This window comes from Cordyceps javanica, chromosome 6 (assembly GCF_051103115.1).
Source record: "Cordyceps javanica chromosome 6, complete sequence".
Classification (NCBI taxonomy): Eukaryota; Fungi; Ascomycota; class Sordariomycetes; order Hypocreales; family Cordycipitaceae; genus Cordyceps; species Cordyceps javanica.
The window spans coordinates 1802569-1828662 of record NC_139300.1 but is presented as its reverse complement, the minus strand read 5'-3'; the positions used below and the strand labels follow the sequence as shown (position 1 = coordinate 1828662).

Below are 26094 nucleotides of genomic sequence, written 5' to 3'. Positions count from 1 at the left end.
GGTACATATACTACTTACCTAAGTACTCAAGTTACTTACCAGTACTACTTGGCCTCAGGTAACTTAGTACCTAGGTACCTACTTAGGTAAGTTAGGCCAGCAATTCAGAGTTGGGGAGGTACTGCCAGTACCAGCGCAGTTTGTGGGGTCTGCTCACGAATGTCGCAGCATACGCCTACCCAAACGCCTCCCCCACTGTAACACTGACAGCACAGCACGTCGCATGCTTCAACAACACATTGTTGTTTCTCCTTAACGAATACCAATTACACACAGCAAGAACAACCCAAGGCCACACCGAACCAAGTCAACGTCCTCTCCACGAATAGCCTTGCAACATGAGCAGCGCTGAACAGCTGTACCTCCTGGCCGACCACATCAAGTTGTCCTTGCTGGAGCGACAGAGAGCCCAAAGTCTAGGCCTGGACAATGATAGCCAGGATGGGCACCTGTCGCGGTCCTTTGAACAGTTCAAAACAGGGCTGGCCTCTCTGGAGATAGAGAAAGCAAAGCTCCAGAACGGAGGCGATGAGAGGTATTGTGATAATGACGAACTTAAGCAATTGGCCAACTGCCCTAACTACGAGACCTATTTGACAGGGCAGGATCAGCTCTGACCGAATCGATATTATCCCTCCGAGAGCAGCTTGACAATCTCACCTCTCAATTCCACGGGTTTGTATCGCCAGCGACTATTCAGACCGTCACGCACCCCAACTCCGAAACTTTGACGGACGATTTCCAACATGCGACGTCTACGCCGTCCGCCTATCGCAAATCAAAATCCGTCAGGTTTAGCGACACGCCTGCGTCACCCTCGGAGGAATTATTCGGACGCTATCGTGATGATCCGGTGAACGACTCTGCTGCATACCGCGACCAGGCAAACGAAATGTCCAATCAGCAAATCCACGAATACCATTCACAGATTATGGAAGAACAAGACGAGCAACTTGATCGCCTCGGAGAATCTATAAGCCGCCAAAGAGAACTGAGCATGCAGATTGGGGATGAACTTGACAGTCATGTTGCTATGCTAGACGAGGTAGACGGAGTTGTTGACCGTCACCAGAGTCGTCTTGACAGGGGGCAGAAAATGCTCGGGAAGATTGCGAGAGGTGCAGGCGAGAACAAGCAAATGACGGCCATAGTTGCTCTTATAATCATTCTTGTTCTGCTCATCGCGGTCTTGAAATAACAGGGACGAAACCGTTCATTTTGAAGAAGTATAGTGCTGGCGTTGTAAATGTTTGGTGCATTTATCTAGCGATTGTATTTTTATGGGCCATTTCCGCGGTCTACTAATTGGCAGAATTATCTTAGAGATGTTTTACTTGAGAAAGAGGTCAGATTCAGTCAATGTGAAGCATCTGTTGATATCTAGCCGCTGCGTCCACCTGTTCTATCCGAGTCCATGCACAACTTGAACGCAACATCGACCTACGAAGAGATTCGATTGCCTAGGTGGAGATTACCGTATCACGTCACCTTCTTTGTTGATACCCTCGAGGCTCTCTAGAATATCACTGCTTCTGAAATATCCTGGCAAGCCGAGTGCCGTCTTGCTTCCTGCCTCCCACACCTCATGAAACTTCACCGTCTGGTCGCTGGCTGCAACAACAATGCAGCCGTCTCCAGAAGGCCGAGGAGATCGAGATTGTTCCGAACCAGGATACTGCCATGGATAGGGGATTGCATATAGTGCTCGAAGCTCTAAAGACCACGGTATTGCCGCAACTTGCTTGCAATCTGGCCAGCTAAAAACTGCGATTCTGTATGGATGATCAGGGTGGGCGTAGCCAAATGTTGCAGCAATCTCTCGTCGTGTTGTAGACCAAATGAGAGAAGTGACTTGGGCAGCCACTGCGATTGTAGCCAGTGATGATCCAGAGGTTGTGTGGAAAAAGTGTATACATTTATCGTTCGACCCGCCTCCAGTGGCAACTAAGCCATCCCGCCAAGGGCAGAATGCTATGGCCTTGACAGCTGCTCCATGGACCTACCGATGTCTTTCGCAGCCGTGAGTAAGGGTTCGAAGACTGTCCGCAGAAGTCTGGACTCTTCTCACATCAGAATCTTCCTCGACAATGGTTCTAATGAAATTGAGGGAAGATCTGCGGTGGATTCTCTGTGTAGTTTGCAAACGAAAAGGTAACCCATGACGAACTAACGGAGTCCGTGGCGTATCTTGGGAGGGCCTGCTGCCATGGTCCTCGCTTAGGACATCGTCGACATCGAATAGACAACAAATATTGTCGTTGCCCCCGGAGGCAAAGAGTCGGCCTGTTGGAGACCATGAAAGACCACAGACCTGTTGATTGTGGATCATAATCTTTGCGACCAAGTACATCGAACCTGGCCAATTGTCTCGAGAGACTTCCCAGTTCATTGGCCACTCCACGATGTAGTAGTATATTGTTCCTGTATCGTCTCCCACAAGCAAATCTTCCGTCTGAATTGGAACCCCTGGATTAAAGGGATTTTTTGATGGCCTCAGTGTGCACGTTGGCCTCTAGCTGAGACAGCTGATACCAAAAGGTTGCCTCACCTCGAAGCGTGGCAGTGCATCAGATGTCGACTGTAGCACTAGTGATCCATCATTTCTCCCACCTGCAAGAATACACTTCTTTCCCTGGATAGAGGAGAAAGCAACAGAAGACAGATAAACTCCTTGTGACGGATGTCCATGCATCATATGAACACCAGCGTCCTCTGACCAAGTGTACAATGTGTTTCCCAGACCAACGGCAAGTGTTTGGCATACTGGTGAATAGGCTAAAGTAGAGCAATAGAAGTCATCTCTTAAGAACGGGGCATCTAGAACCCTGGGGAAAAATTAGAGAGGTAGTTGTGAGAAAGTCACAATACTTGCTTGAATGGGGCAGAAGGCAGGGTCCTCGACTTAGCTGTAGGTAGTAGTCCTATCGACGAGTTAGTGAACTGGCATCTAAACAGGTGGTTTGAGGGATCAATCAACTAGGTGCATTGTTTATCCATTCGCATCCGGTCCAGTACGTTCTCCCAATATTACATGGTTCCATTATCTTGATGGCAAGCGGAGGGGGGCGCAGCGGAGGAGTAAACTGTAATATCTTGCCGACTTGGCTGATATTGAGAGCAAAAGCAACACGATCCTGGTAATGTGCCAAGTCTTCCTTGAGGCTTGATTCCCGCGAGAGCTGCTGGTATCCTGCGGATGCGTCGATATTTATAGAGCGCCGCGACTCGCCTGCCGCAGAAGATCTCGTGATATGAGGAGGGAAACCTCTAATGTTCCACGCAGTTCCTGCACTTCTTTGTCTTGATTGAAACGGTCGGAAATCCCGGAGAGTTGGAAGTGATCGATCTGAATATCCGTCGAGAATTAGTGCACGAAGCTCAGAGAGTTAAGCATCATGGAACATGCCTTGAGCCTCCTTAAGTGGACAGAATCGTGCCATGAGCGAGGATGATCGTCTTGACCGTGGCAAAAAAGGATCGCGGCTGGTGAAGTCTTTTCTGGAAATTCTTTCACTACTAGAGAGTAATGATAATGGCTTTGTTGTTCGATAGCGCTCGTGGGTAGATTGATTCGTCCTGCATGGGATAAACCTGTCCGGTGTAAGTGATGAGGTAAATTTTCCAGACTTGGTTCGGACTGAGTGAGTTGACACATGTTCGCTAGTTTTAGGAAACCATGTTTTTCTGGTATCATCCCTCTGAGAATTCGTCCCTACGTCTTGTTTTGTCAATGCCGCCGTGTCGGGAGAAGTATTTTGCGGGTAGTCGTTCGAGAGCAACGTTCCGTGGTTCCGAGACTCATGTGAAGCCTGTTGACCGTCCAAGCCACATTTGCTCGTGATCAGGCCTTTGAAACGTGATGACTCAAAATGATTGCATTCGTCGAACGATCCGTATCCCGAATCGGGAGACCCTTGGCAGGACCAGGCTGGACTTGTAACACTGCGGCGCCCTGCGTGGCTGCGGGGTGGTGTTTCCTAAGACCGACAATCTTCAGAGGCGGAGGCCATTGGTGGCTACCCTTTTGGTAGCGGAGAATTAGTTAGACAGTGATAATAGGCAGCATCGATGCAGGTAAGATGTGTAAAAGAGAAACCAGCGACGGTAATTATAAGCTGACGCTTCGTAGACGAAGGCTGATTTTGGTCGAGTAGAGATATTCAGCTAATAGTGACGGAGCCGTAGGAGAAAGGAGAAGAGGAAAAATTGAGCGAAAAATAATGATAAGTAAGCCATGGGGAGGAAAAAAGCAGGCCAATCGCGGCTCGATAAATGGGAAAGTGCAGGGCAGCGACTAACAGGGTATCTGGCTCTGCGCGCTGTCATCTCTACAATAACCATTTACAAACGTAGAATGAAATAGGAGCTTTTAAAATCGACTCGAGTCAGATTGAGAGCCTGATTGAACGTATGTATGGCGCGGAATACTATATACAATAGAAATGAAGAGGACTTGCTGAGCTTCGAAAACAGGCAGCTTAGCATGTATATACACGAAAAAATGAGTTCAAGTCGAGGTGTGAAAGCACCAGATGTCCAAGCACTTATTTCATGCCCTTCTTGATGTTGTCGTACTTTGAGTTGGGGTAGTCGAGGTAGTTCTGCACATTGTCCAAGCTCCCAAGACCTTGTTGGCTAATGCCGATGAGGGAATCGGAGCCCTTCTTGTCAGCAGAGGCTTCCCAAAACATGCTGCCACCAAGTCCCTTGCTCTTGAGCCAACTGACTTTGGTGCTGATCATGGCCGGAGTGTCAAATGATATAAGCTCCTTGGTGCTTGCATCGTAGCTATAACAGCCCTTTGCAGTGTCGTCGCACTTGACGGTAGCGCCGGGTTTAGGAAGGGCCTTGTAATCCCAAACGCCATTCTCCCAGCTACCAGAGCCGATACCGTTGTATGGCTTGCCGATGCCTTCCGTTTGCTGGAAAGATCGACCGTAAATAGGCATGCCAAGGACAATCTTGTTGGCGGGAACACCACCCTTGATGTACGCCTGAACAGCATCATCGGCATTGAAGGGTGTTGCGTTGGGATTCGCTGGGTTGGCATACAAGTTGGCATTATGGCCAGTGAAGTTGCTCCAAGATCCGGCGAAGTCATAGGTCATCAGGTTGATGTAGTCGAGTACCTTTCCAAGTTCAGCCAGCTTCAGTTTGTTGTAGTTATCGGGTCCAGCGGGAGCAGCAATAGAAAGCAGGAAGTGATGGCCCTTAGCATATTGCGAGGCGTACGAGTCGAGCTCAGCACGGACTGCCTGGAGCAATAGAACCATATTTTGCGCCTGTGTGGCATCGGCAGGATACTCCCAATCGATATCGATACCGTCGAAGCCCCAATCCTTCATGAAGCTGACAGCGGACTGAGCAAAAGTCTTTCGAGTCGTATCGGAGCTGGCGGCCGCGGGAAAATTAGTGGACCAAGTCCAACCACCGATCGAAAGCATCACCTTCATGTTGCGATTCTTCTGCTTGAGGAGATAGAGCTGCTTGACACAGCCGTAAGCATTGTTGCCAACATCATTCCAGGCTAAGTGTTGTTAGTGGTGTTCATTTTACGACGATTGCTGGCATCCTTACAGTCACCAGGGTAATGCTTCTCGTAGTCCGCGTACGTATCACCAGAAAAGCTATTTTCCAAAGTTAGGGCTGCGGTCCTTCACACTTCTTTAAGCGTAGCTCACATGGTGCCATCCGAACGAATGTTCATAAAGGAGTAGAGCACATGTGTGATCTGAGAGGCCTGAAGGTCGGCAGGCTGGAAGCCCCGACCGTAGATCCCCCTGAGTTTTGTTAACAGTGTAAAAAATGTATTGAAGATCCCTCAAGGTGAACAAACCAGTTGGTGAAGTAGACAGCATTTGCATAGCCGCCATCGCGCTTCTCAACACCAACATCATTGGTGATTGGTGTCGCAAAGGCAGCGATTGCTTGCAGGGCCACGACCGCAGCAATCGACTTCTTGAGGAGACTCAACATTATTGTTGAGGGGGAACGGAAGAACGGTAGTCGATTGAAATCCTGAATCCTGAGGATTGCTGCTTGTTTCGGATATAAGAGTGGTTGTGGAGAGGAACGGACACTGAGAAACGGGAGCACGTACCAGATATATATACATCGAAGTAGCTGGGGAGATTTGACACTGCAACCTTGGGGTATAAGACGAAAGCCCTAGAGTGGGAGCACCGCCATTTCGCTAACGTTGTCCTGGCTCATGACGATATCCCGCCTTGACGTGAACCGGGGTCGTAGGTGTGCACGTTACTACAATGCGAGAAGGGGATGAAGCCCGCAATGGGATAAAGGGCAGCATTACCTCCACGGGCAACGTTGCTCATCCTGTCCAATGAGTCCATCTGTGCAAGACCTGCCCCTGACTATGGACGGGATGGATGCGATCAGCTGCCAAAGGGTGTTAGTGCCCGCTTGTGACTGTCTCCAGTATTACACGCTACTCAGTACTGGTAACTTGGCGAAAGCTGGGGCTCCGCAGCAGAGGGCAGGCTAGGAATGCTAGGCGTATCCTGAACAGGAAGGAGGAGCTTGCACTGGGCGGTTCCGGTGACCAGAAACTGCTTATTTTTGTCCACACCGCGCCGCAACCTAATGTCGCGTTGCCCTTCGCAGAGGCTGTCAGGCATCCAGCTGCTGGAAGGTTTCACTTGGGTGAACTGTGTTGTGTTAAACTGGTAACAGCATCAGGTCGAGTCCCGTTCTGCTGCCCGTGATTGAATTACACGGGGGCCATCCGTAGAAGCTTGGGGAGCTTGCACTGGGTGGTTCCGGTGACCAGAAACTGCTCATTTTTGTCCACACCGTGCCGCATTCTAATGTCGCGTTACCCTTTGCAGAGGCTGTCAGGCATCCAGCCGCTGGAAGGTTTCACTTGGATGAGTTGTGTTGTGTTAAACTGGTAACAGCATCAGGTCGAGTCCCGTCCTGCTGCCCGTGATTGAATTGCACGGGGGCCATCTGTAGAAGCTTGGGGATCGAGAAGGTAACAAAGGGCTTTGCAGCACACAAACAGCCCGCATCTACCCAATCTATTAGTAGCCCCATAGCAGAGGTATGTATAACGTGGAGCCGGAGCAGAATCGACGCGTGAAGGAAACCGTAGCATCGCGTCGGACGAACCGGTTATTATATGTGTCACGCTAAGTAGAACTCTCCTCAAACTGCGATGATCGTCCATACTTTCAGCTGCCCTATTTCCTTTTACCATGGAATCCAAAATAGCAAGTCCGTGAACAAGAATTCGAATCTGGCGACCAAGAGTAGCAGATTTGAGCAACAAGCTGGCGGGCTACTTCCTGTCGTAGAAGAATAGAAAAGTGGAAGGCCACGCCACCACATCGGCGAAGGTTTCTAGACATCTAGTGCCCGTGTCTCGGATCCTTGCATCTTACTTGGCGGCAAGAAATTCGATGGGCACAATGCACAAAGTAGGCGGCTCCGAGTAGAGAGGGCTGATCCACCCGAGGAGATTGCCAGCCAGCTTGGTCACATACCATCTGTAGGCTGGATAATCCGTCATTCCCCTTGCAGATTTGTGCCAGGGAAGCTTATCAGAGCCACTGACTACCCGGAGGGTATTGTTTCTGTCAGCTTTCTCGTGACTCAACACACGAAAGGCAACTCGGTCAGCCAGCCCTAGGAAGATGCGCACGACCACTTCCTTGAATCACCTTCGGGTAGCGAAGCCAAGGGCAGCGAAGCCAAACAAGTGTTTTTTGCAGCATGGTGACTCTGCGAGTCAGGTGAATAGGCGTGGCCGCGTCGCTCCCCAGACGTCTTATTTCTGTGCCTCCATGTCGTGTGCTGCCACGGGGGCTAAACGCCGACTACCCGGAGCATAACCATCGCACCATTGAGGGGTTCCATCATCTGTCCCTCAGATGCGCGCATATCTCGCAAGGGTCAGTCATACAGCGCTGGAAAAGGAAGCTAAACCTTGTTTTATAGCACCTGCCCATCTGACCAGCGGCGCGTACTGCACTGGCTGCTACATTTACCCTAGAAAACCGGTGTCTTTTTGTCTCTCGCCCCGCCCTCCAAGTCACAGACTCATTTACTCCGTACGGAGTACATGAGCTTGATTCACTTTACCGTCGAAAAATTAAATACAAAGCATCAGCCAGTTGCTCACACGCGCAGTATGGGTGCCACCGCATACTCCCCGTTTGGCAGTAGATGGAGTGAGTGGCGTCTGCAAGAGCTGCCACATGGGATGCTAGTACCCCGTTACCTGCCAAACTGGGCGCTTGAGGTGTCAGTTTGAGATTCAATCGCACATGTACCCCGTCCTTCTCTGTCTGGGGTACTCCCGAGCTGATGTCAGGCACACGGTCTGAGCTGCAACGTTACGCGGCGACCATGGTTAGAGTATCCGCGATAATGAACGCTTGGTACGGCCCTTTCGACAGCTCGATTTTTTATTTACCAAAGTAGCCATGAGGTTCTTTATCCCTAATATGTACGCGATCCATACTGATATCGGCATTACATTTTGTTGGCAATGCCGATGGTACTTCAATGGCCGACAGGAGATCGCCGCTTTATCTTGGGAAGTGATTGGCCTTGCAGGCTGTTTCCATGCTATTAACCTCATGTATCATCGCTATTGCACGCTGTTCTACTTGGAAAACTTTATTACTCGGTAAAATGCCACCGGATTCCACTGCTCTCTAGCATTCAGCTTTGCCTCTGCGTTGTCTTGGAATGCTAGCCCGGCAATTGGCGAAAATGATAAATGTGTATAGCAGTTCGACAAAATGTTGTAAGCACTAGCGTAGTATGTATATGTTTGTAGAAATCTTGCACCATGGGGTTGTTAGTAATGGCTGACGGCAATTATCTGTCCACGTCTCGCCCGCAGAAAGCGCTGCTCTTGCTTGGCCCCTGTACGCCACCTCATCATGATCAGACAACACAATCAATGTTCGATTACGTCCGGTTACAATGAGTATTGAGTATATTGGTGACTGACTAGCACTATCACAAAGGGGTCAATCAAGATTGGTATAGTACCGGCTTTGAAAGTATCGAAACTCAAGGATTTCCCCAGATATAACCAGTCAAAAAGTCTACACCGGGAATTGAACTGGAGTAGAAGAACAAGACTTCCGTCCTTGCTTCAGAAAGAGAGATATAAATGCTGTAACCTTGCAGGATGTTACTTCGACCATGGCGTTGTGTCACGAGACTAGCTTCATGACGATGTGGCCCGAGGTAACAGCGCCAGAAATCGGCACCTCGCTCTCTAAAAAGCTTGAACTAACTCATCTCCGAGCTGCAAGCACGCTATGAAGATACTCAGAGAAGCCTGGTACGGTATTCTGCATCAACAGTATCAGGCTATCTATGCAACCACCTCACTCTGAAATGCTACGACGCAGATGCAGCCACATCTGCGTTGCATCTATAAAAGGAACCTCATATTGCAAGTTTCTGAAGTGGAAAAGCGTCCAAAATCAAACGCCGGCCATGCAGAAAATGTGCCATTGAACTTCACATATCAAGCAATCTGATCACGCGCAGTGCTTTCTCATCATACTGCCGAGTTTCGCGTCGAGTCGTACTTACAGTAGTAGACCAGTAGTGGGATGGTGGTATCGGTACACGATGTCGGGCACAGGGTGAGGGGGTAGACCAGCTCCCTGCTGCTTACTCAGTATCTTCGCACAAACTTACCTTATTACTTAGCACCTACTCGTGCCACGCACCCACTGCTCGCGCGTGGCACGAGTACCTAGGTAAGTACCTACTCTGTAAGTACGGAGTGCGGAGTGCTCCGTACTTACCCAAGTACCTAAAACAAGATACCTAAAAAAATGGTATTTCTACTGGTACTAACATATTTTTTGGCATGTCGACAGGGTCAAGGGGAATTCTGACATTGTTTTGGCCTTTTTGATATACCACCTGATAGGGGCAGGCCATGTCTACAGGCGTCAAAAATATGTCAGTAGAGAATCCATTTTCAATGCATGTTATTAGAGCCATGTCAGAGAACCCTCCTCCTCGTAATAGTAGTAGGCACCCCGCCCCACCATGAAACGCACTTCACGTGTGACGACAAGTTCTCTGTCTCAGCAAGTTGCCTGTGATGGAATCACAAAGCTGCAGTCGCGGCATAGTATACCCAACATGTCTACCGTATGGATTCCAGTTCCATCTGTTTTACATCCCTCTGCTAACTGTCAACATATAGCATGGCATACCCAGAGCTGAGCGCGATCGAAGCCCCGAGCAGCTGAAAAAAGACCTCGAGAAAATCGGTAAATATAAAACTCTCGAGAGCCAATTACGCGCACAGGTAATTGGAATAATTTCTACATGTACAGCCAGGAGAGCATTGAGTAACACAACGGGCTATTAGATTTTGAAATCACAGTTCGATCCAGCGACCTTGGAACTGACTACGAAGCTCCTGCGAATAAACCCCGAATATTATACAGTGTGGAATATTAGGAGACGTTGCCTAATATCTGGTCTATTCGAGAATGAGAATAGGAAATCGCTACTAATAGGTGCTTTGGGACGTCACAAACCAAGTGAAGAGTACATCGATGCACCTAGTCTTTTGCCACGGACTGGTTCTAGCGGGAATGGATCCGAACACTACCAACCTGCTACAAGCCATCATAATACATCATCGAGTGGAATTCGGGAAAGTGAGGATGGAGTCAATTCAAACCAATCCTGTGATACCATCAGGGACGAACTGATATTCACAGTGCCACTGTTGATGGCTCATCCAAAGTGCTACTGGATATGGAACTACAGAATGTGGACTCTAGAACAAGCTACGCTCGTGCTGCCCGTCGAAGCCGCCAAATCCATTTGGCAGGAAGAGCTCGGACTAGTCGGCAAGATGCTGGATCGGGACCGGCGAAACTATCATGCTTGGGCTTATCGGCGTTATGTTGTATCGCATCTCGAGTCCACCAAACTTGAGGGCAAGAGCATGACGGAATCAGAATTCGCTTACACAACCACGATGATCGAGCGCGACTTATCAAACTTCTCAGCCTGGCATAATCGGGCCCAAATAATACCGAGGCTGCTTGTGGAGCGGATAGCAGATGACTCCTCACGCAGAGCGTTTCTAGATCAAGGTATATGAGCAACATATAACAAAAGCTGACATCCTTTACTGATTCGACTTTTAGAGTTTTGCATGGTAGATAACGGTCTGAATGTTGGCCCAGAGGATCAATCGTTATGGTACTACCACCAGTATCTTGTCTTGAACGTCGCCGAGGAGCCTGCGCAGCTGGCCATTGTACCCGGGACGGCCGTTGACGACCGAGTCAAAGTAATCAGCCGTGAAATCGACTTCATCAGAGATCTTCTCGATGATTATAAAGATGTGAAGTGGATTTTTGAGATGCTACTTGAGTATACGCTACTCATTTCTAAACTTCGTAATGAACAATTAGTGGGCGAGCAAAGAAGAGAGCTTGAAGGCTGGATAACAAGCATCAAGAAGCTCGATAACCAGCGGTCCAATCGTTGGAATGAATTAGCGGAAGAGCTAAAGATATATCAATAATATATTAGGTAATTTGAAATTAGTCGAGTACCATAGTCCCGCTGCGCACCGGTACAGTAGCTATCCATGGGCAATCCACTCCTAATTGCTGTTGCATTTCGACCTTATCTTGCTGGAACTACTACCGACTAACCCATCCAAGTAGGATAGCAGTTTCTCAGCTGGGATCATGTCCATAAATCCGAGGGCAGGAGTAGACGAACGCATGACCTGACCTCCAAAAAGTACGCGCACGTAGTATCCACTAACAGACGGCTCGCCTGTGCTTTTAGGGGAAAATGATGCAGTATTGGTGGGAAGATCGAGACATGAACAAGCTGATGCGACACGGGATTCATTGCCGCCACATTGTGACGGCCAAGAAGCAGTCGAGGTCGCAAGCTGGTAACAGTAGGATGAAGCCGTTGCGGACTGGTGGATTATATGACGCAAACAGTTGTCATGGTTGCAGTTGGGTGCGACGCCAGTCGGTGTAGGCGTCGGGGTTGACTGCGTCTTCTTCTGATAAACCTCAAAAACAACCTCGGATCCCATCCCCGGCCAGATCATCTCGTCAATTTGCAAAATAGACAAAAGACGGGATATAGATCCATCATGGGCAACATTATGGAAATAAATAATGTCACTCTTCCCGGAAATCACATCCCGGATATTTGCACTCAGTTCTGCGATCCAGACGCCGAAGGATCCAGTGCTTGCATCAAGAGAGGATGAGCTGTCACGATAAATCTGGCTGTACTCCCAATTTCCCCAGCGATAGACCGCATCTGAGAGCTCCTGGGATATACAGTCGGAACTATTACGACCATCCACGAGTTTGCATGGCAGTGGCTTTGCATGACATTGTCGAGCAGACAGGTTGTCATAGTAATGGTCAAAAGACTCGTGGAAGCCGCTATCCGAGCGTGGAACACCAGAGATATCGTCGAGTGTACGCCAAAGGTCCGCGGCGAGATCTAAGTGCTGGCGCCACTGTACATTTGAGTCGGATTTGATTGCGTTGAATAAATCACTCGAGGCCTTGCACTGATACTGCGGCTCCAAGCTGTCGACGCCCTGGGCCTGTACCAGGATGGGCACTGGCTCTGTTATGTCCCACATCGCGTTGATAACCATACCGACGACCTGACTAGTAATGAGATTATTTGTAACGCGATATTTGACAGATGGGGGAAGACCGCGAGAGCCTCTGGATGGTAGGAAACCGAGAAGATCGTGGTAGACGCCATATAGGTCGGCTCCATGCTGCCAAGAGTCCACGAGACCCTCGGCTGTAATTTGGGGAAATTTGCAAGTGCCGATCCAACCAGATGGAATGAAAGGGTTAATAGGCGATATGTATCCTTGCTGATATACCCTGTTGGCATTTGGACCAGAATGAGGCTGTCCGTAGTAATGAAGCATGGAGTCATCACAGTTCCACTGATATGACTCTACGGGAAATGCATTAGAAGAATAGGGCGTGCGTTTGTGATGGCGATGAATCTGTTCTAATTAGTCTATGAGAGAGTGAGATAAAGAAGTGAGGAATACTTGCAAGCTCGACATATTTCAGCTCGTATTGCGCGCTTGGCCTCACGTACTCAGTGCGGCGAACATGAGGCATATTGCACCAATTGTAGACCCCATAATCATTGTCTGGGGTTTTGGAAGAATTGTATATGAACCCGTACACGCCAGTTGACGTAGCCACAGTTTCCAGGTCATTCACCTGATTCTTGCTCGAGGCATACCACTTAGTATCGACTTCTGCGCCCCGGACGCCGAGGAGCGGCATGCCACAGCCGAGAAAGGCGCCAAAGGCTGCCATGGCAGAAGATCTCAGTGACGGAGCCATGCGAACGTGACCAAGCGATACCGTCTAGCCTTCTCTTATGATGCAGCTACGTTGCGTTGATGTCCAGGCGTATCCGAAGGACAAACATAAAAAGGCCACTAGGTTAGCAATAGGTAGGCAGGGGGTAGCCCAGTTCTGGGAAGGGAAAGTGGCGGAGAACACAAGAGGGAAAGAGACATATAAATAATCTTGGAGAGGCACTAGGTTGGCGACCTCGCCCGTCTGCCCCCAATGTAGATTGGTCAACATCGCAGCACGTGGGCTCTGGGCTCTGGGCTCTGGGCTCTGGGCTACTTCAGCACCATCATCAACCAGACGGCAAATATGAAAAATAGAGGGGTTTTAACCGAAAGGAACCGTCTCATTTGCTAAGCCTAACAAGGCTATTTTAGCATTTCAAACAGGGACATATTGACACGACCACGCTCATCTACCTAAATTTAAATCGCGGTAGATTCTATGTTGATTTCGAGTCATTCTTGCTACCATAGGTTCTTCAAGTAGTTGCGCCGCTAAACCGACCATTAATATAGTAGTACACTTTTCCACTACAGGAGATTGCATCCTCATTGCTCGGGATTTGTCCCCCCCCCCCCATTCCATCAGGCGTGCCCTCGTCCGCGGGAGCTTGGCCGTCCTCTGGGCCGTCCACGCCCTCTTGCCACCCTAGCATTCGGTCGAGATACATGGTGTGCTGGTTCAAGTCTCGCAGGGATATCATCATCGTCACTGGAACCTGAATCGCTCCGTGAACCACCTACTACTACTGCCTGCTTGGGCACTGATGCCGGCTTATTGACCGAAGTGAAACTGGGCAGCTGCACAGTCACGCCTGACGATTTCTGGGTAGCTTCAGATCGCGAGGCACTGTGCGCCGGCAGATTATTCTGATCACGTCTTGCAATTTTGAATATTTTCCCACGGAGTGCCATACGCTCCTTTAAAGACATGAACTGTTGACCTGCGGCGGCAGCATGCTTGGTAGCCGGTAAATTGGAGCTCTCAGAGGCAGGAGGCCGACCTCTACGCGGCTTGTCGTCTCTCTGGGTCAGTTCGATATGAGAGAGCTTAGCATTGCCCTCTTCGGCTCGCGGTTGCTTCGAAGCACTCGAGGAACTGGAGGCGGATTTCCTGGGACGACCAGGGCCACGTCGCTGTATATCACCGCTGTGACTCGCTGCCTCTGCGATATTCCCTTGAGTAGATTGGCCGTCAAAATTGGCTGTAGAGGGGCGATTCCTGTGCGCTGGGGGCCGGCCGCGTCGTTTTGTTGCCGTAGGAGCGTTACTAGAAGGTAGAGGAAGCAACTGAGTTTTGGGGTCAATGGGGTTAAGAGCATCATCGTCCGCGATTGATCCAGGAGTATCCCCTATTGTTGATTCAGGCAATACCTTGCTTGCTTTGCCTGTTGGTGGCTCATTATCCTGCTCATGTTCGTCAAGTGCTTCAATTTCTACATCGTCCATCTCAACATAAGATGTCAATGGCTTTGCGTGCCTTAGCAAGGGCTCCTTTGCATCAGAACGCGGGTTCTCTTTGCTTTTGGGTTCCGTTTCGCCAATTTGGACCATAGCGCTGGGCCCAGTGTCTTGGCCACCGTTTTCCAGGATTGCGTCCTGCGTAGAAGTGGTAGGAACCTCATTGAATAAGGCAGGATCCATGCTGTCGAGAAAATCAGGCTCCCTTTGGAGACGTGGCCTTTTCCTGTTGTGGTTTCTTACTATGAAGTCTGGATCTTCATTTTCCCTTTTCGCTTTCCTTTTTGCGCTACGAATTGACCTCTTGACGAATTCTGGCACGTCTGGTTCGTCTTCCCTCAAATCTGCTGCGGTTGGAGCTTGATAAGGGTCGAAGAGAATCTTATCTGGTGTATCGTCTTGTTCGTAGTAGCCCATACCGATCCTTTGAGCCACAAAAATGGATGGGTCGGGATACGACAAATCGTCTCTGTTCTGTCCGTTTGTAGCCTGGTCTCTATTGAGCCAAGGAGCTGAAAGTGAAGGTGGCTCTGCCCCGTGTCGATCAATGTCGGGCTGTGTGAAGGACGGGTCTGTTGCTCCTCTCCCTTCTTGGTGACGACCGTTATCTAGCAGAGTCGAGGGCCCAGCATGGTGGTACGAGGTATGAGCGGGGTCTTTCGCGACCGTTTCTGCACCGCCATCTTCGGGATGCTCGCTGTTCAAACCCACTGCCTTCGCTGTGTCTGCCTGCTCTCGTAATCTCTGCATACGTCTAGTATCCTGACCGCGACTCTCCTCGCCAGCGGCCTTCAACCAAGCCAAGTTGTGCAGACGAAAGTCAACAAGAGCCTCAACGCTTCGGTCATCCGCAACTGATCTTGTATCGTGGCCTAGTGATGTATTTTTTGGTGTATATGGCTGCGTGTTTCCCGAACGGCGACAGTGGCCGCAATTGCATATCCCTAAACACTTTGGACACATCCAATGTTCGTTTTGAAGAACTTCCTGCGGCATCATGTCGAATGCCCGGTAAAGAACACCGAAGCAGTACGCTTCTGAGCAGTCCGGATTGGAGCATGTTTGCATGCGATAGATATACTCTTTGCGGCAACACACGTGACATCGCCGTACATCGCCTTTCTTATTTTTCTTCTTTCGCTTTTTTTTGGCCTTGCGCTGCTCTTCTCCCTCCTCGGATTCGCTTGGAGATGGCTCCTTTTCAGGCTGGGTTATATCCTTCCAAGGCCGCTGTCGCAGTGCTTCTTGGCAAATCTGGGCAACTGATTTCTTGCCACTTAATTGCTTGGCGACTTCAAGTGGCTGCGGTGAAACATTGATATCAATGAACCCATCATTAGAGATGACCATTGAACGCCAAATCTCGTGGTTGTTTACAAGTTCATCCCAGGACCACTGTTCGCACCATTGCAGACCCGAGAGACAAACGCAAGACCGACCCATGGCGTAGCATTCCATACAAATGTCATATGTATCTTCATCGCCATTCACTAGAGTCCGAACACAGTTCTTGCAAGTGAGAAACCGATTGAAAATGTTTGCGCGGCAGTACGAGCAGGTGATGCATGAGTCAAAATGAACCAGCTCAGTGTCTTTCTCCTTGAATGCAAACACTTCATCAACAAGTATCTGCGTAAAGAGAATGAAAAGCTTCTTGAAGTCTGACGCAAGCTGCTTGGTCCGGAATGAACTCCGCATATCGTCTTTAGCCAAGTCTATAAATCCAAGCTGTTTTTCTTCCGCATGGCTCTCAAGTGCTTGCAGTCGCTGGCAATAGCTTTGAAGTGTGTAATAAATCATCGCTTTGTTTTTGTACTGCTCGTCTCGACAGACCAGCCGCGCTTTAGGAAGTGCTTCTTGTAAAGCCAGTTCAAGTGTTTCGACTGTGGTTCGATTCCATGCGACCTTCATTGTTCTTGTACCTCTATTCCACACTTGATGAGCGGCGAGAGGGGGAACCAAAATGAAATCACCAACATGCTGGTCCACGACATAGACGTCGAAAGGAGCCTTCTTCCAAGCATTGACTTGTGCAAAGTGTTTCTCAATCTCGATGTCGTGACCGAGCATTGACAGAAAGTACTCTCGGACGACAGCTCTGTCTTTACTTTCAGTCATAAACCATATCGAACTCCCAGGTTTCTCACCATTCGCGTCACCTGATGCCTCGACCATAATGTTCTGCCCCAGAGAAGCACACATTTCACGATGTGCTGGTGTGTACGTGCCTTCATGGCCGACGTAACACATCAAATTCTCTGCGCGCATCTCCCGTGGTAGACTCGACATAAGATCTCCAGCTGAGGCGGCCTCATTGCTAGGTTGTTGCTGTTCATCTCCAATTTCTGTTTGAGCTCCGGTGCGGGTAAGAGTGCTATTGAGATAAAAAAGAACCGGATTGATGATCTTCTGAAGCGCCTCGTGCCATTCGGGTGGACAATCGATGTCTTTGAGATAAAGGCGCTGCCGCCTCTCGTCACGAAAGTTGCTGGGAGTCCACTGATTGGTCAACTGCTTCATAGATCGCAAGTAATGACCCGTCGTCATGGGGATGTCGCTCTGTGACACGATATCACGAACTCTTTCTTCTAGGAGACAGTCAACACCAAAGTTATGGATGCAAAAGAGTGATTACATTGCGCGTTACCCTTTTTGTCGTATTTTTTCTCGAGCCACTCGGAGCTGAACAGCCATTTTGGTAAGACGGCATCAAATCCTTCAATGACGAGCGGTTTGCCTCCTGTGATGACGTGCACAAGAACGAGTTTTTCAAATTCCTGGGGCCCCAAGCTGCGCAGCTGACTTAAGGAAACTCGCTGAGCCCATTTCAAATTAGGAATCTCGTCCACTAGGGAGTGCAAATCAAGATCCGGCGAAATGGGATCAAACTTCGCCTGAGGATGTGAAGCTGCTGGCATCGTGTCTGATTACGGGGGTGGAGCCTATCTGGAATTAGATATCGCGGCTGTGAAGAAGGTAAACCTTTGACCCCGTCATTGGAATTGTTATTTGTTCAAATGAAGTGATGCAATGCGTTCCTAATTTGGTAAATACCACGGGGGTTCTAAACGCTTCAAAGTGCTTTTTGTTATCCCTACCCTCGACGGCGAATGAAATGAACTAGAGCAGGGGCAGGTTGCAGCCTTGATCGCGCTTTCACGTGATCGCGCATCGACCTGTGGGGCAGAGGCGCGGCCACTATTATGAGAGCCGCGACCAGACAAAAATTCCACCTGGAGACGAGGCTAATGTGGGAGTTGCGCAACCAACTTGACTAATAGCCAGAAGTGCGTGGCCAATTGACGCACACTCTTTACTGTTGGTTTACAGGCCAAAATCTAAAGGTGTGTTGCCAGTACTGAGCTTTGCGCCGAGCAAAAGTTTCTCACAATCTGTATTCAGATGGCCCTCTTCTTGCTCCATCGAGGTTTAAATGGCAACCTCGCTCGGGGGCTGCTTACGTCTCGGTTATCGCAAGTGCATTCCAAGCTAAGGCGCCATGATGTTGGTAAGACAAAGATTCACCTGGATTTACATCAAAGCATTATGCTCCAGGCAAGTGGCCGTCGCCTGCAAGCTGTAGCTGATCCTGCAAGCCCTGTCACTCAGCAAGGCAAATCAGCTTATGAAGCGCCAAAATCCGGGATTCTCTCATTGCTGCCGGCGAGATGGGTTCCTTATGGAGAGCTAATTCGAATTGATAAACCAACTGGAACTTATTATCTTTTTTTCCCTTGCCTCTTCTCAACTCTTCTGGCAGCGCCTATGGCCGACCCTATGATGTCAATTACATCAGTTGTCGGAACGTCTCTGCTCTTCTTCTCCGGGGCTTTAATAATGCGCGGCGCTGGGTGTACAATCAATGACCTTTGGGATCGGAAGCTTGACCCGCATGTTGCACGAACGCGTCTACGGCCGATTGCACGTCAGGCAGTGACCCCCTTCAGTGGCTTGGTATTTACTGGCTTTCAGCTGCTGGCTGGACTCGGAGTTTTGTTGCAATTTCCAACTCCTTGCCTCTACTACGGCATCCCTAGCTTGCTATTTGTAGCCATCTATCCATTGGCAAAGAGAGTCACTTATTATCCCCAGTTTGTATTGGGACTAACATTCTCCTGGGGAGCCATCATGGGATTTCCAGCGCTTGGTATCGACCTGCTATCGAATAGCGCTGCTTTGGGTGCCGCTGCTTTCTTGTACACCTCCAACATTGCCTGGACAGTTTTATACGACATGATCTACGCGCATATGGACATCAAGGATGACGCCAAAGCTGGCATCAAGAGCATTGCGCTGAAACATGATGCTGATACGAAAAAGGTATTGACGGGACTCGCTGTCGTTCAAGTTGGGCTCCTCGCCGCTGCAGGCGCCGCTGCAGGCGCCGGACCTGCATTTTTCATCGGCAGTTGTGGCGGGGCAGCGGTTGCTTTGGGCGTCATGATCAAACGTGTCAATCTGAAGAGCGTCAAGGATTGCTGGTGGTGGTTTGTTAACGGTTGTTGGATAACCGGCGGCGTCATCAGCACCGGCCTAGCCGCAGACTACCTCATTCGTCTGAGCAACACGGAGCCGGAAGAGGCCAAGCGGATGCCTGTTGATTCTTGACTTGGCAGTTGTATGATAGTGTGTATATAGCAATAATTGTAGAATACTTGGCTTTCGGGTCACAATGCTTTCGGATAGGATTCATTTATAGTTCATGTTTCCGAAGACATTTTTTGTCTAAATCTCAATAGTAGTCTCCCTTGATACATTCCCAACCTTTAATGCCAATGTAAGCACGCCGATAGGACTCCTCATGCCGAAATAGGATTGTTTTTTTCTTCCACTGCACCACCATTTAAGAACGGGGCTTCTCCTTCTTCTCCTTCCACAGGGCGAGCAGACCGACACCAGAAACCTTGACAACCTTGAAACGAACACCGGGAATATCACCCTTGGCCTTGCCCTTGCGACCGAATCCAGCCAGGAGGACCTCGTCGTTCTCGTCGACGAAGTTCAGGCAACCATCGTTGGGGACTTCAAGGAACATGTTAGAAGGGTAACCCCAAACGCTTGCGCTATCATCAAGTGCTGAGTAGACGTACCGAAAGCTGTGACCTTCTTGCCGTTCTTGATCAACTGAACACGAACGCACTTTCGAATAGCGGAGTTGGGCTGCTTGGCCTCGACACCGACCTTCTCAAGAACAATGCCCTTGGCGTGAGAGGAGCCACCGAAAGGCGAAGACTTGAACGCAGTGCCCAGGGCACGCTTCTTATAGTGAAGGTCGGCCCATTTCTGGTCCTTGCGGTTCGTTCGCAGCTTTCTAGCGGCGTTAAGACCACGGGGTTTGCCTCCAGCCATGATTGCTTCGTTATGTTAGTCGAGCGTGTTCGAATTATGGACGATCAAGTCTTCCGGAGTGTTCGAGGCGAATTGCACGTACCGAATTATCTGGGTATCGCGGGACGGATGGTGATGTGACTTCTAGCGGAGCTGGCGAAAAGTTGGACCAAAGTCCCGCCAGAATTTCTATGATAGGGTTTTCGGCCCTAGAGAGGGACTTGCAATTGGTGGGATGCATCACGTGATGTGGCTCTCACACGCGAGATTAGGTAAGTGATGGAGAGTCCCAATCAGGACCAGCTCCATTTCTCTACTCCACATCGCCGTAGTCGGTCAAGGCTTTGAAGCAAGCCACCTGCAGTTGGCTGTCTGGCTGTGACTGGGAGTCCTCATGAGACGTGATTCTAAAAACTATGCTTGATAGTCGATGGCTTATTGCTGCATGCGATCGCCATCAACATGTCTCTTTCAAAGACCAAGAGTAAACAGAGAGACCCCCCACCGTCCTTGTTTCTTCACCCCTCTCCGGGGGCATCCCGCGTTTCTTTGCCTGGGATTCTAGCCCCTGGCTCTACCATTCCAGGTCCAGTAAGCATCAGACGAGAGCGTTCCTCATATGATAGTAATGCTTCGATACGACATGCACCAGCAACGACATCGGACCAGCCAAGAGCCGGCCGCATGCTGAGGACGGGAGACAGCGGCCGCACAGCAGACCGGACAGATGCCCTTTGGGCGGAAATGCAGGCAACTCTGGAAGAAGTTGAGCTGTCCGCATCCGCAGGCACTCATGTATTTGGTCGCTCACACGATATCAAACTAGCAGAACTACGAGCAGCCCAGATTGCACTGGCACAGGCGTGGGCCCGCAGTGAAGCTGATGGCTCGATGGAAAAAAGCTCCCGTGAAGAAGGCAGTCCAGACGTTGGCGATGACCTCCGGAGTGCGAAGGGGTCGTTTGCGGACACTACCAAGCCAAGCGAGGTAGAGCACAACAAGGGTAACGCAAATGCCAGTGCCCCACGGCCATTTGGCGAAGGAGTCGACGTGGAAAGACTGGGAGCCAAATTGGAAGAAGAGACAGAAGCAGATATATTATTGGCCAGGAAACGGCGCGAGGCAAATGATGAGTACTTCCAACGCGTGAATGCCGGCGTTATTGACGTAGTATCGAAGCTGGAAAAGGTTGCGGTGGCAATGCGAGCGATCGAACAAGAAAGTAAGGACGTCTGGAACGAAAATGGAAATGAGGGAAGGAGCGAGTAGGCTGCGTTTCTCCACAGAGGATATATGAGGCAACGAGACTTCGTATTACCTTTGAGCATTCATGCACGACTTGTATGTAAAACATAGTTGATCGGCCACGAGTTGTGTAGTGGCTTCGCAGAGCACGTTGGAGGGAGCTCAAGCAAAGTGAGCAGGTCAATCATATGCTAGTTCCATGACAGATCCGTAAGCGGAAAAAAGAATTAGGGGAAAAGAAAAACAAAAAAAGTTGACTAGCTATCGCTAATGATGTGACATAATTGCGTCTAATAATCCACGTTGGAGTGGCGACTTATTCTCACCATGTGAACTGGGAGAGTTGGGGACCTGCCCAAATAGGTCATATGGTGTGGGGGAAAAGTCTTGGCCTTCGTAGCTCGCAAGGCAACGGAAAAACATATTTACGTGCCGTACCGGATTGGGTAGGTGGCAGTTACCTGGTCCATTCCATGCTGATGACATTCATCGGTGGTCGTATTGTCATTGCCACTACGGAGTACCGCATTATCGCAAGCCAAGTTCTTGCAACATCGCAAATAGCCACTTGATACGGCTCCTTGATGAAAAGCTTGGCCTTCAACTTCAGCAAACCCATTTAAACGAAAGAGGAGTTTCCAGCAAGATGAAGTTTTCCTCCCCCATCGTCGCCGCTCTCGTGCTGATCTCTGGCGCGATAGCCGTGGATCGCAAGGTGTCCGTCATTGTCTCCTTTGGTGACCCGAATACACCTGATTCTGTTGTCGCCGAGGCAAGACAAAAGATCATCGACGGTGGTGGCAAAATTACGCATGATTTTCAGATAATTAAGTATGTTTCATGTTCCTCTCACTCACATCAGAGACTAATTATGCTATCTGCAGGGGCTTCTCCGCTATCGCGCCTGAGAAGTCGCTCGAAATGGTACAGACTTTTGGAAGTGATCACTCGATCATAGTGGAAGAAGACCAAGTTGTCACCGCCAATAGTGGCTGATTGATAACTGCACAAGTATATAGCTATTCTAGAGCATCGCTACGTGAACATAATTATTGATGTATTGGAAACGGTGTTGAGTGAAGCCATCTGTATTTCTTCTTTCCTTCCATTCTGGCTGGTTCCCGGAATGCGGACGGCCGATTATCTTTGTCTCATGCATGACATTTCTTGCACACATGCACGGAGCGTCCTTCGTCATTAGCAGCGCGTGAGGTGTAAGAGAAGATTTTGAATCAAAGTATAAATGCTGGATAGAGCCCTTGTATTCTCGTGCTGCCATAATCTTTGTGCTCAAAGACTTTCTTCCTGTTGATGCCAGGCTGCTACCTACCTAAGGTAGGTGCCTAGCGCAGTTAACCACTGGTCCCTGTTGTAAGATTGCAGCTTCGTAGAAAGTGGGTCTGGCAGGTTGAATGCTGCAACCCTTGAAGCAGCCGAAGTTTGGAGGTTCGAGTTGAATCTTGCATAAATGTCATAAGTGCGGGTAACAGCAAGTTTCGAGCGTGGTACCCGACTGCTGGTAGCTCAATACCCTTGGCCAAAGCAACATCCTCGTACTCTCACACCCAAGCTCTAACTATCAGTCATGCCGCCACGTTCGAAAGCTTTCTACCCTACCGATCGCGTTGCCTACCCATTTTGAAAGCTGAGCAGCACCTATCAAGTGCCCATCACCAACCCCTCTACGGGATACCTGGTTGCTCACGCGGAACATCATGCCGGTGTACAACGGCCGCGCGCAAGTCGCGCTCTTGAAAGCGGTGAGTTCGTCTCGTACGGCCTGCATCCGGCATTTCACGCTGTGGCCGTGCAAAGAAGCTAATCTGGTTATCTCAGGTCAACCACGTGTTTAGTCTAGACCGCAAAGCCGACTCTTTGGAGGACTTAACAAATGGCATAATATTAGCAAACATTTTGCACGAACTAGATCCCGAATTTGATCCGTCTCACTTGGAATCCAATCCTGCCACGTCCCGATACCTGACGAATAAACGCAATATCCAGGCCGTTTACAAAGGTTTATTCCGCTTCATTCGTCGACAAATTCCCGAACTAGGCTGCCAGGCTAAAAAGTTTGACTATCATGCCGTTGCTGAAAATCCTGAGCCGCAAGGGCTTAGCCAGGTGTGTGGCTACCTTCCCACGCGGCGCTGATTGAGGGTTTAGCATGTTAACTTGAAGGAACGCAGCTCCTGGCTGTTATGGTCTCGGCTGCAGCCATGGGGCCAGATAACAAGAAATACGTCCCCTTGATCCAAAACAATCTCGACAAAGTAAACCAGGCAGAAATTATGAACATTATTCGCGCCATGCAAATTGACGCCGAAAACGCCGGCGATGAAGACAAGCTCAAGGAAGATATCGATGCAGTAATGGAAGCCAGAGATATGGATCTTGTGGTTGAAGAACAGAATGCTGCCTTGCGACAGCAACTTGAGATCAACAAAAAGGCACTCTCTGATTATATAACCCGCCTGGAGCATCTGCAGCAGAGCCACGAAGAACTCAAATACGAAAAGGAACGAAACGATCGAGAGCTCGAAGTCTTGCGCAAAGCCACGAAAGATGGCGCTAATAATGCCGAAGCCATCCGCCTCTTAGAGGATCAAGTGCACGAGCAAATGGAGATTATCGCCAAGAACGAAGAAAGTATTCGAGATCATGAAAAAACAAGAGCACATCTCGAAAGCGAAGTCCAGAAGCTCACCCAAAAGAGTCAGCATGCGGACGAACTGCGAGATCAAGCGACCGAATGGCGACACAAAGCCGAGGAACTTGAGAAAAAAGCCAACGCTGCTGAGAGGTACAAACAAAAGCTTGAATCGCAACAGCACCTCGTGAAAGAAGTCCAAAATCTGCAATATGAACGCGCAGAACTACAGGAGCAGCTTCGGTCGCTGATGGATGAGCGCGAGAAGGGAGATCGAACGAGGAAAGCAGAGGATGAATTGACGCGCATGTTGACACAGTCTGAACAACATCTGTGGGATGAGCGCAGTCAGAAAACTCAACTTCTGAAGGATATGCAGACTCTCGAAGATGAGCTCCTGCGGTTAAAGGCGCAGCGCAGCCACGATGAGCACTTCATTCAGGATCTACAGGATCAATTGCAGCACGGTGGCGGAGCCTCGCAAGGAGAGTCGTTAACTTTGCCGGTTCCTTCGAGCCTAGAGGACGAATTGAACAGTGCATCGAGCGATGATGGACATAAAAACATCCCACTTGAGCTATCTAGGCTAAAGGCGGAGAATGATCTGCTGCGAAGGACTGTCGGCTCTACTGGAGACGCCGCTACTCTGCGAAAAGAAGCCGACGACGAGAAGAAACAACGCGAGAGACTCCAGCAGAGCCTCAACGAGATGTTCGAAAAACATACAATCGTTCAAGACCAGATAGATGCTCTTACGAAGAGCTCTACAGGAGAAAAGTCTGCAGCCTTCGGCCACCCCCTTCTTGGACGCATACTAATGTCAGCTTGTTCATAGTTCGAAAGCGTTTATAGAATTGCGATCCGAGCATACTCGGACTCAGCAAGAGTTTGAGCAATTCAAAAAGCGAGCCGCTGAGCTGCAGGCGAAACTTGCAGACAGGGAACGCGAGCTCATGACGGCAAAAACTGAACTCTCCGCTCTTCAGAAAGATGGCATCTCCGCGCTAGACGAGCTCAAGAGCACAGATAAACTTATATCTGAGTCACTTAAGGCTGAACTGGATCGTCTGCGAGAGGAACTCGCCTTCGTCAGCAACGAACGAGAATCCCAGAAGACGCAGCTGATCGATGCCTTGCTCGCAAAGGACAAGTTTCGAAAGGACGCTGAGGAAGCAAAGGAGCTTCAAGAAACAGCTGCTCTCAATACTGCAAACCAAGATTCTTCAGAAGCGGCCAAGAAATCAGCAGAAAAGATTGAAAAGTTGCGAGATCGCCTCATTGAAAGAAAACAGGTAAGATTTTCTTGCTTGAAGTCGGAACGGTGCATCGACGGCGGAAAACTGTATCCATACTGTCGTGTGATAGGCATGACATAGCAGTGACCTGCGCTCGATTGGATCAACTTGAATGTAATAAGAAAGGAGTTAACATATTCTGAAGCAACTTGAACAAGCTGAGCAAGATAAGATCGATCTGCAGAAAGAACTCAAGTCTCTGCAGGGAGGTGAACTTGCCACTGCTCAAAAGGTATGTTTAGTAAAAACACCAAAACCTCTGACAATTAAGAAGAACAAGCTAACCATCTTTGCACACAGGCCGCTGCGGATCAAATGATCATAAATTTGCAGCGTGAGAACGCGCTCATTGCCACAGCGTGGTACGACCTCACTAGCCGTCTACAAAGTAACCATGTCGTGCTTCAACGCCGGCACGACGCACCCAAGAGCTGGCTGAATAAGCAGAGGCAGATGGTCAATGGTCAGTTGCGCCAACGCGACATGCTCTACCTCTACTGACCTAATGTTCTCAGCTTCCCCGCGGAGATAGGACGTAGGAGGTTGAGCTCCGTGTCTGCTCCGCGACTTCGCCCGCTGTTACAAGCTGCGCTTACTCGCCTTTCCACAGCAAGACCGGCACTTTTTGCTCGTAGCAAAAGGAAACAAAGGAAGAAACATATAAAAAGCACCGAGTTGCAGTATTGCTTTCAAATTCGGGTGCATATACC

General features: G+C 49.5%; 11 protein-coding genes across 11 annotated transcripts; 6 read left to right on the top strand and 5 right to left on the bottom strand.

Moving 5' to 3' along the window:
- Positions 1-338: 338 nt before the first annotated feature.
- On the top strand, positions 339-1198 carry V2A60_008999 (syntaxin; the record flags this gene model as incomplete). Its single annotated transcript, XM_083260267.1, has 2 exons — positions 339-535; positions 601-1198. 2 exons carry the CDS (start codon positions 339-341, stop codon positions 1196-1198), a joined length of 795 nt encoding a protein of 264 aa, XP_083116393.1.
- A 3346-nt stretch (positions 1199-4544) lies between these two features.
- V2A60_008998 (glycoside hydrolase) lies at positions 4545-5976 on the bottom strand (the record flags this gene model as incomplete). The annotated part of the gene is made up of 4 exons (XM_083260266.1): positions 4545-5527; positions 5578-5627; positions 5682-5780; positions 5837-5976. 4 exons carry the CDS (start codon positions 5974-5976, stop codon positions 4545-4547), a joined length of 1272 nt encoding a protein of 423 aa, XP_083116392.1.
- A 4167-nt stretch (positions 5977-10143) lies between these two features.
- Positions 10144-11551, top strand: V2A60_008997 (Rab geranylgeranyltransferase BET4; the record flags this gene model as incomplete). Its single annotated transcript, XM_083260265.1, has 4 exons — positions 10144-10152; positions 10208-10274; positions 10734-11114; positions 11169-11551. 4 exons carry the CDS (start codon positions 10144-10146, stop codon positions 11549-11551), a joined length of 840 nt encoding a protein of 279 aa, XP_083116391.1.
- Positions 11552-12210: 659 nt separating this feature from the next.
- On the bottom strand, positions 12211-13361 carry V2A60_008996 (histidine phosphatase superfamily; the record flags this gene model as incomplete). Its single annotated transcript, XM_083260264.1, has 3 exons — positions 12211-12328; positions 12408-12984; positions 13085-13361. 3 exons carry the CDS (start codon positions 13359-13361, stop codon positions 12211-12213), a joined length of 972 nt encoding a protein of 323 aa, XP_083116390.1.
- Positions 13362-13990: 629 nt separating this feature from the next.
- Positions 13991-15971, bottom strand: V2A60_008995 (uncharacterized protein; the record flags this gene model as incomplete). The annotated part of the gene is made up of 2 exons (XM_083260263.1): positions 13991-15738; positions 15965-15971. The coding sequence occupies 2 exons, from the start codon at positions 15969-15971 to the stop codon at positions 13991-13993; spliced, it is 1755 nt and encodes a 584-aa protein (XP_083116389.1).
- A 765-nt stretch (positions 15972-16736) lies between these two features.
- Positions 16737-17784, bottom strand: V2A60_008994 (uncharacterized protein; the record flags this gene model as incomplete). Its single annotated transcript, XM_083260262.1, has 3 exons — positions 16737-16790; positions 16844-17454; positions 17514-17784. The coding sequence occupies 3 exons, from the start codon at positions 17782-17784 to the stop codon at positions 16737-16739; spliced, it is 936 nt and encodes a 311-aa protein (XP_083116388.1).
- Positions 17785-18994: 1210 nt separating this feature from the next.
- V2A60_008993 (4-hydroxybenzoate hexaprenyltransferase) lies at positions 18995-19474 on the top strand (the record flags this gene model as incomplete). Its single annotated transcript, XM_083260261.1, has 1 exon — positions 18995-19474. One exon carries the CDS (start codon positions 18995-18997, stop codon positions 19472-19474), a length of 480 nt encoding a protein of 159 aa, XP_083116387.1.
- A 235-nt stretch (positions 19475-19709) lies between these two features.
- V2A60_008992 (40S ribosomal protein uS12) lies at positions 19710-20215 on the bottom strand (the record flags this gene model as incomplete). The annotated part of the gene is made up of 2 exons (XM_083260260.1): positions 19710-19888; positions 19957-20215. The coding sequence occupies 2 exons, from the start codon at positions 20213-20215 to the stop codon at positions 19710-19712; spliced, it is 438 nt and encodes a 145-aa protein (XP_083116386.1).
- Positions 20216-20938: 723 nt separating this feature from the next.
- V2A60_008991 (DUF5315 domain-containing protein) lies at positions 20939-21463 on the top strand (the record flags this gene model as incomplete). Its single annotated transcript, XM_083260259.1, has 1 exon — positions 20939-21463. The coding sequence occupies one exon, from the start codon at positions 20939-20941 to the stop codon at positions 21461-21463; it is 525 nt and encodes a 174-aa protein (XP_083116385.1).
- A 622-nt stretch (positions 21464-22085) lies between these two features.
- V2A60_008990 (uncharacterized protein) lies at positions 22086-22435 on the top strand (the record flags this gene model as incomplete). Its single annotated transcript, XM_083260258.1, has 2 exons — positions 22086-22270; positions 22324-22435. The coding sequence occupies 2 exons, from the start codon at positions 22086-22088 to the stop codon at positions 22433-22435; spliced, it is 297 nt and encodes a 98-aa protein (XP_083116384.1).
- A 719-nt stretch (positions 22436-23154) lies between these two features.
- V2A60_008989 (uncharacterized protein) lies at positions 23155-25916 on the top strand (the record flags this gene model as incomplete). Its single annotated transcript, XM_083260257.1, has 7 exons — positions 23155-23199; positions 23276-23563; positions 23629-24866; positions 24925-25381; positions 25530-25616; positions 25685-25847; positions 25900-25916. The coding sequence occupies 7 exons, from the start codon at positions 23155-23157 to the stop codon at positions 25914-25916; spliced, it is 2295 nt and encodes a 764-aa protein (XP_083116383.1).
- Between the last annotated feature and the right edge of the window lie 178 nt (positions 25917-26094).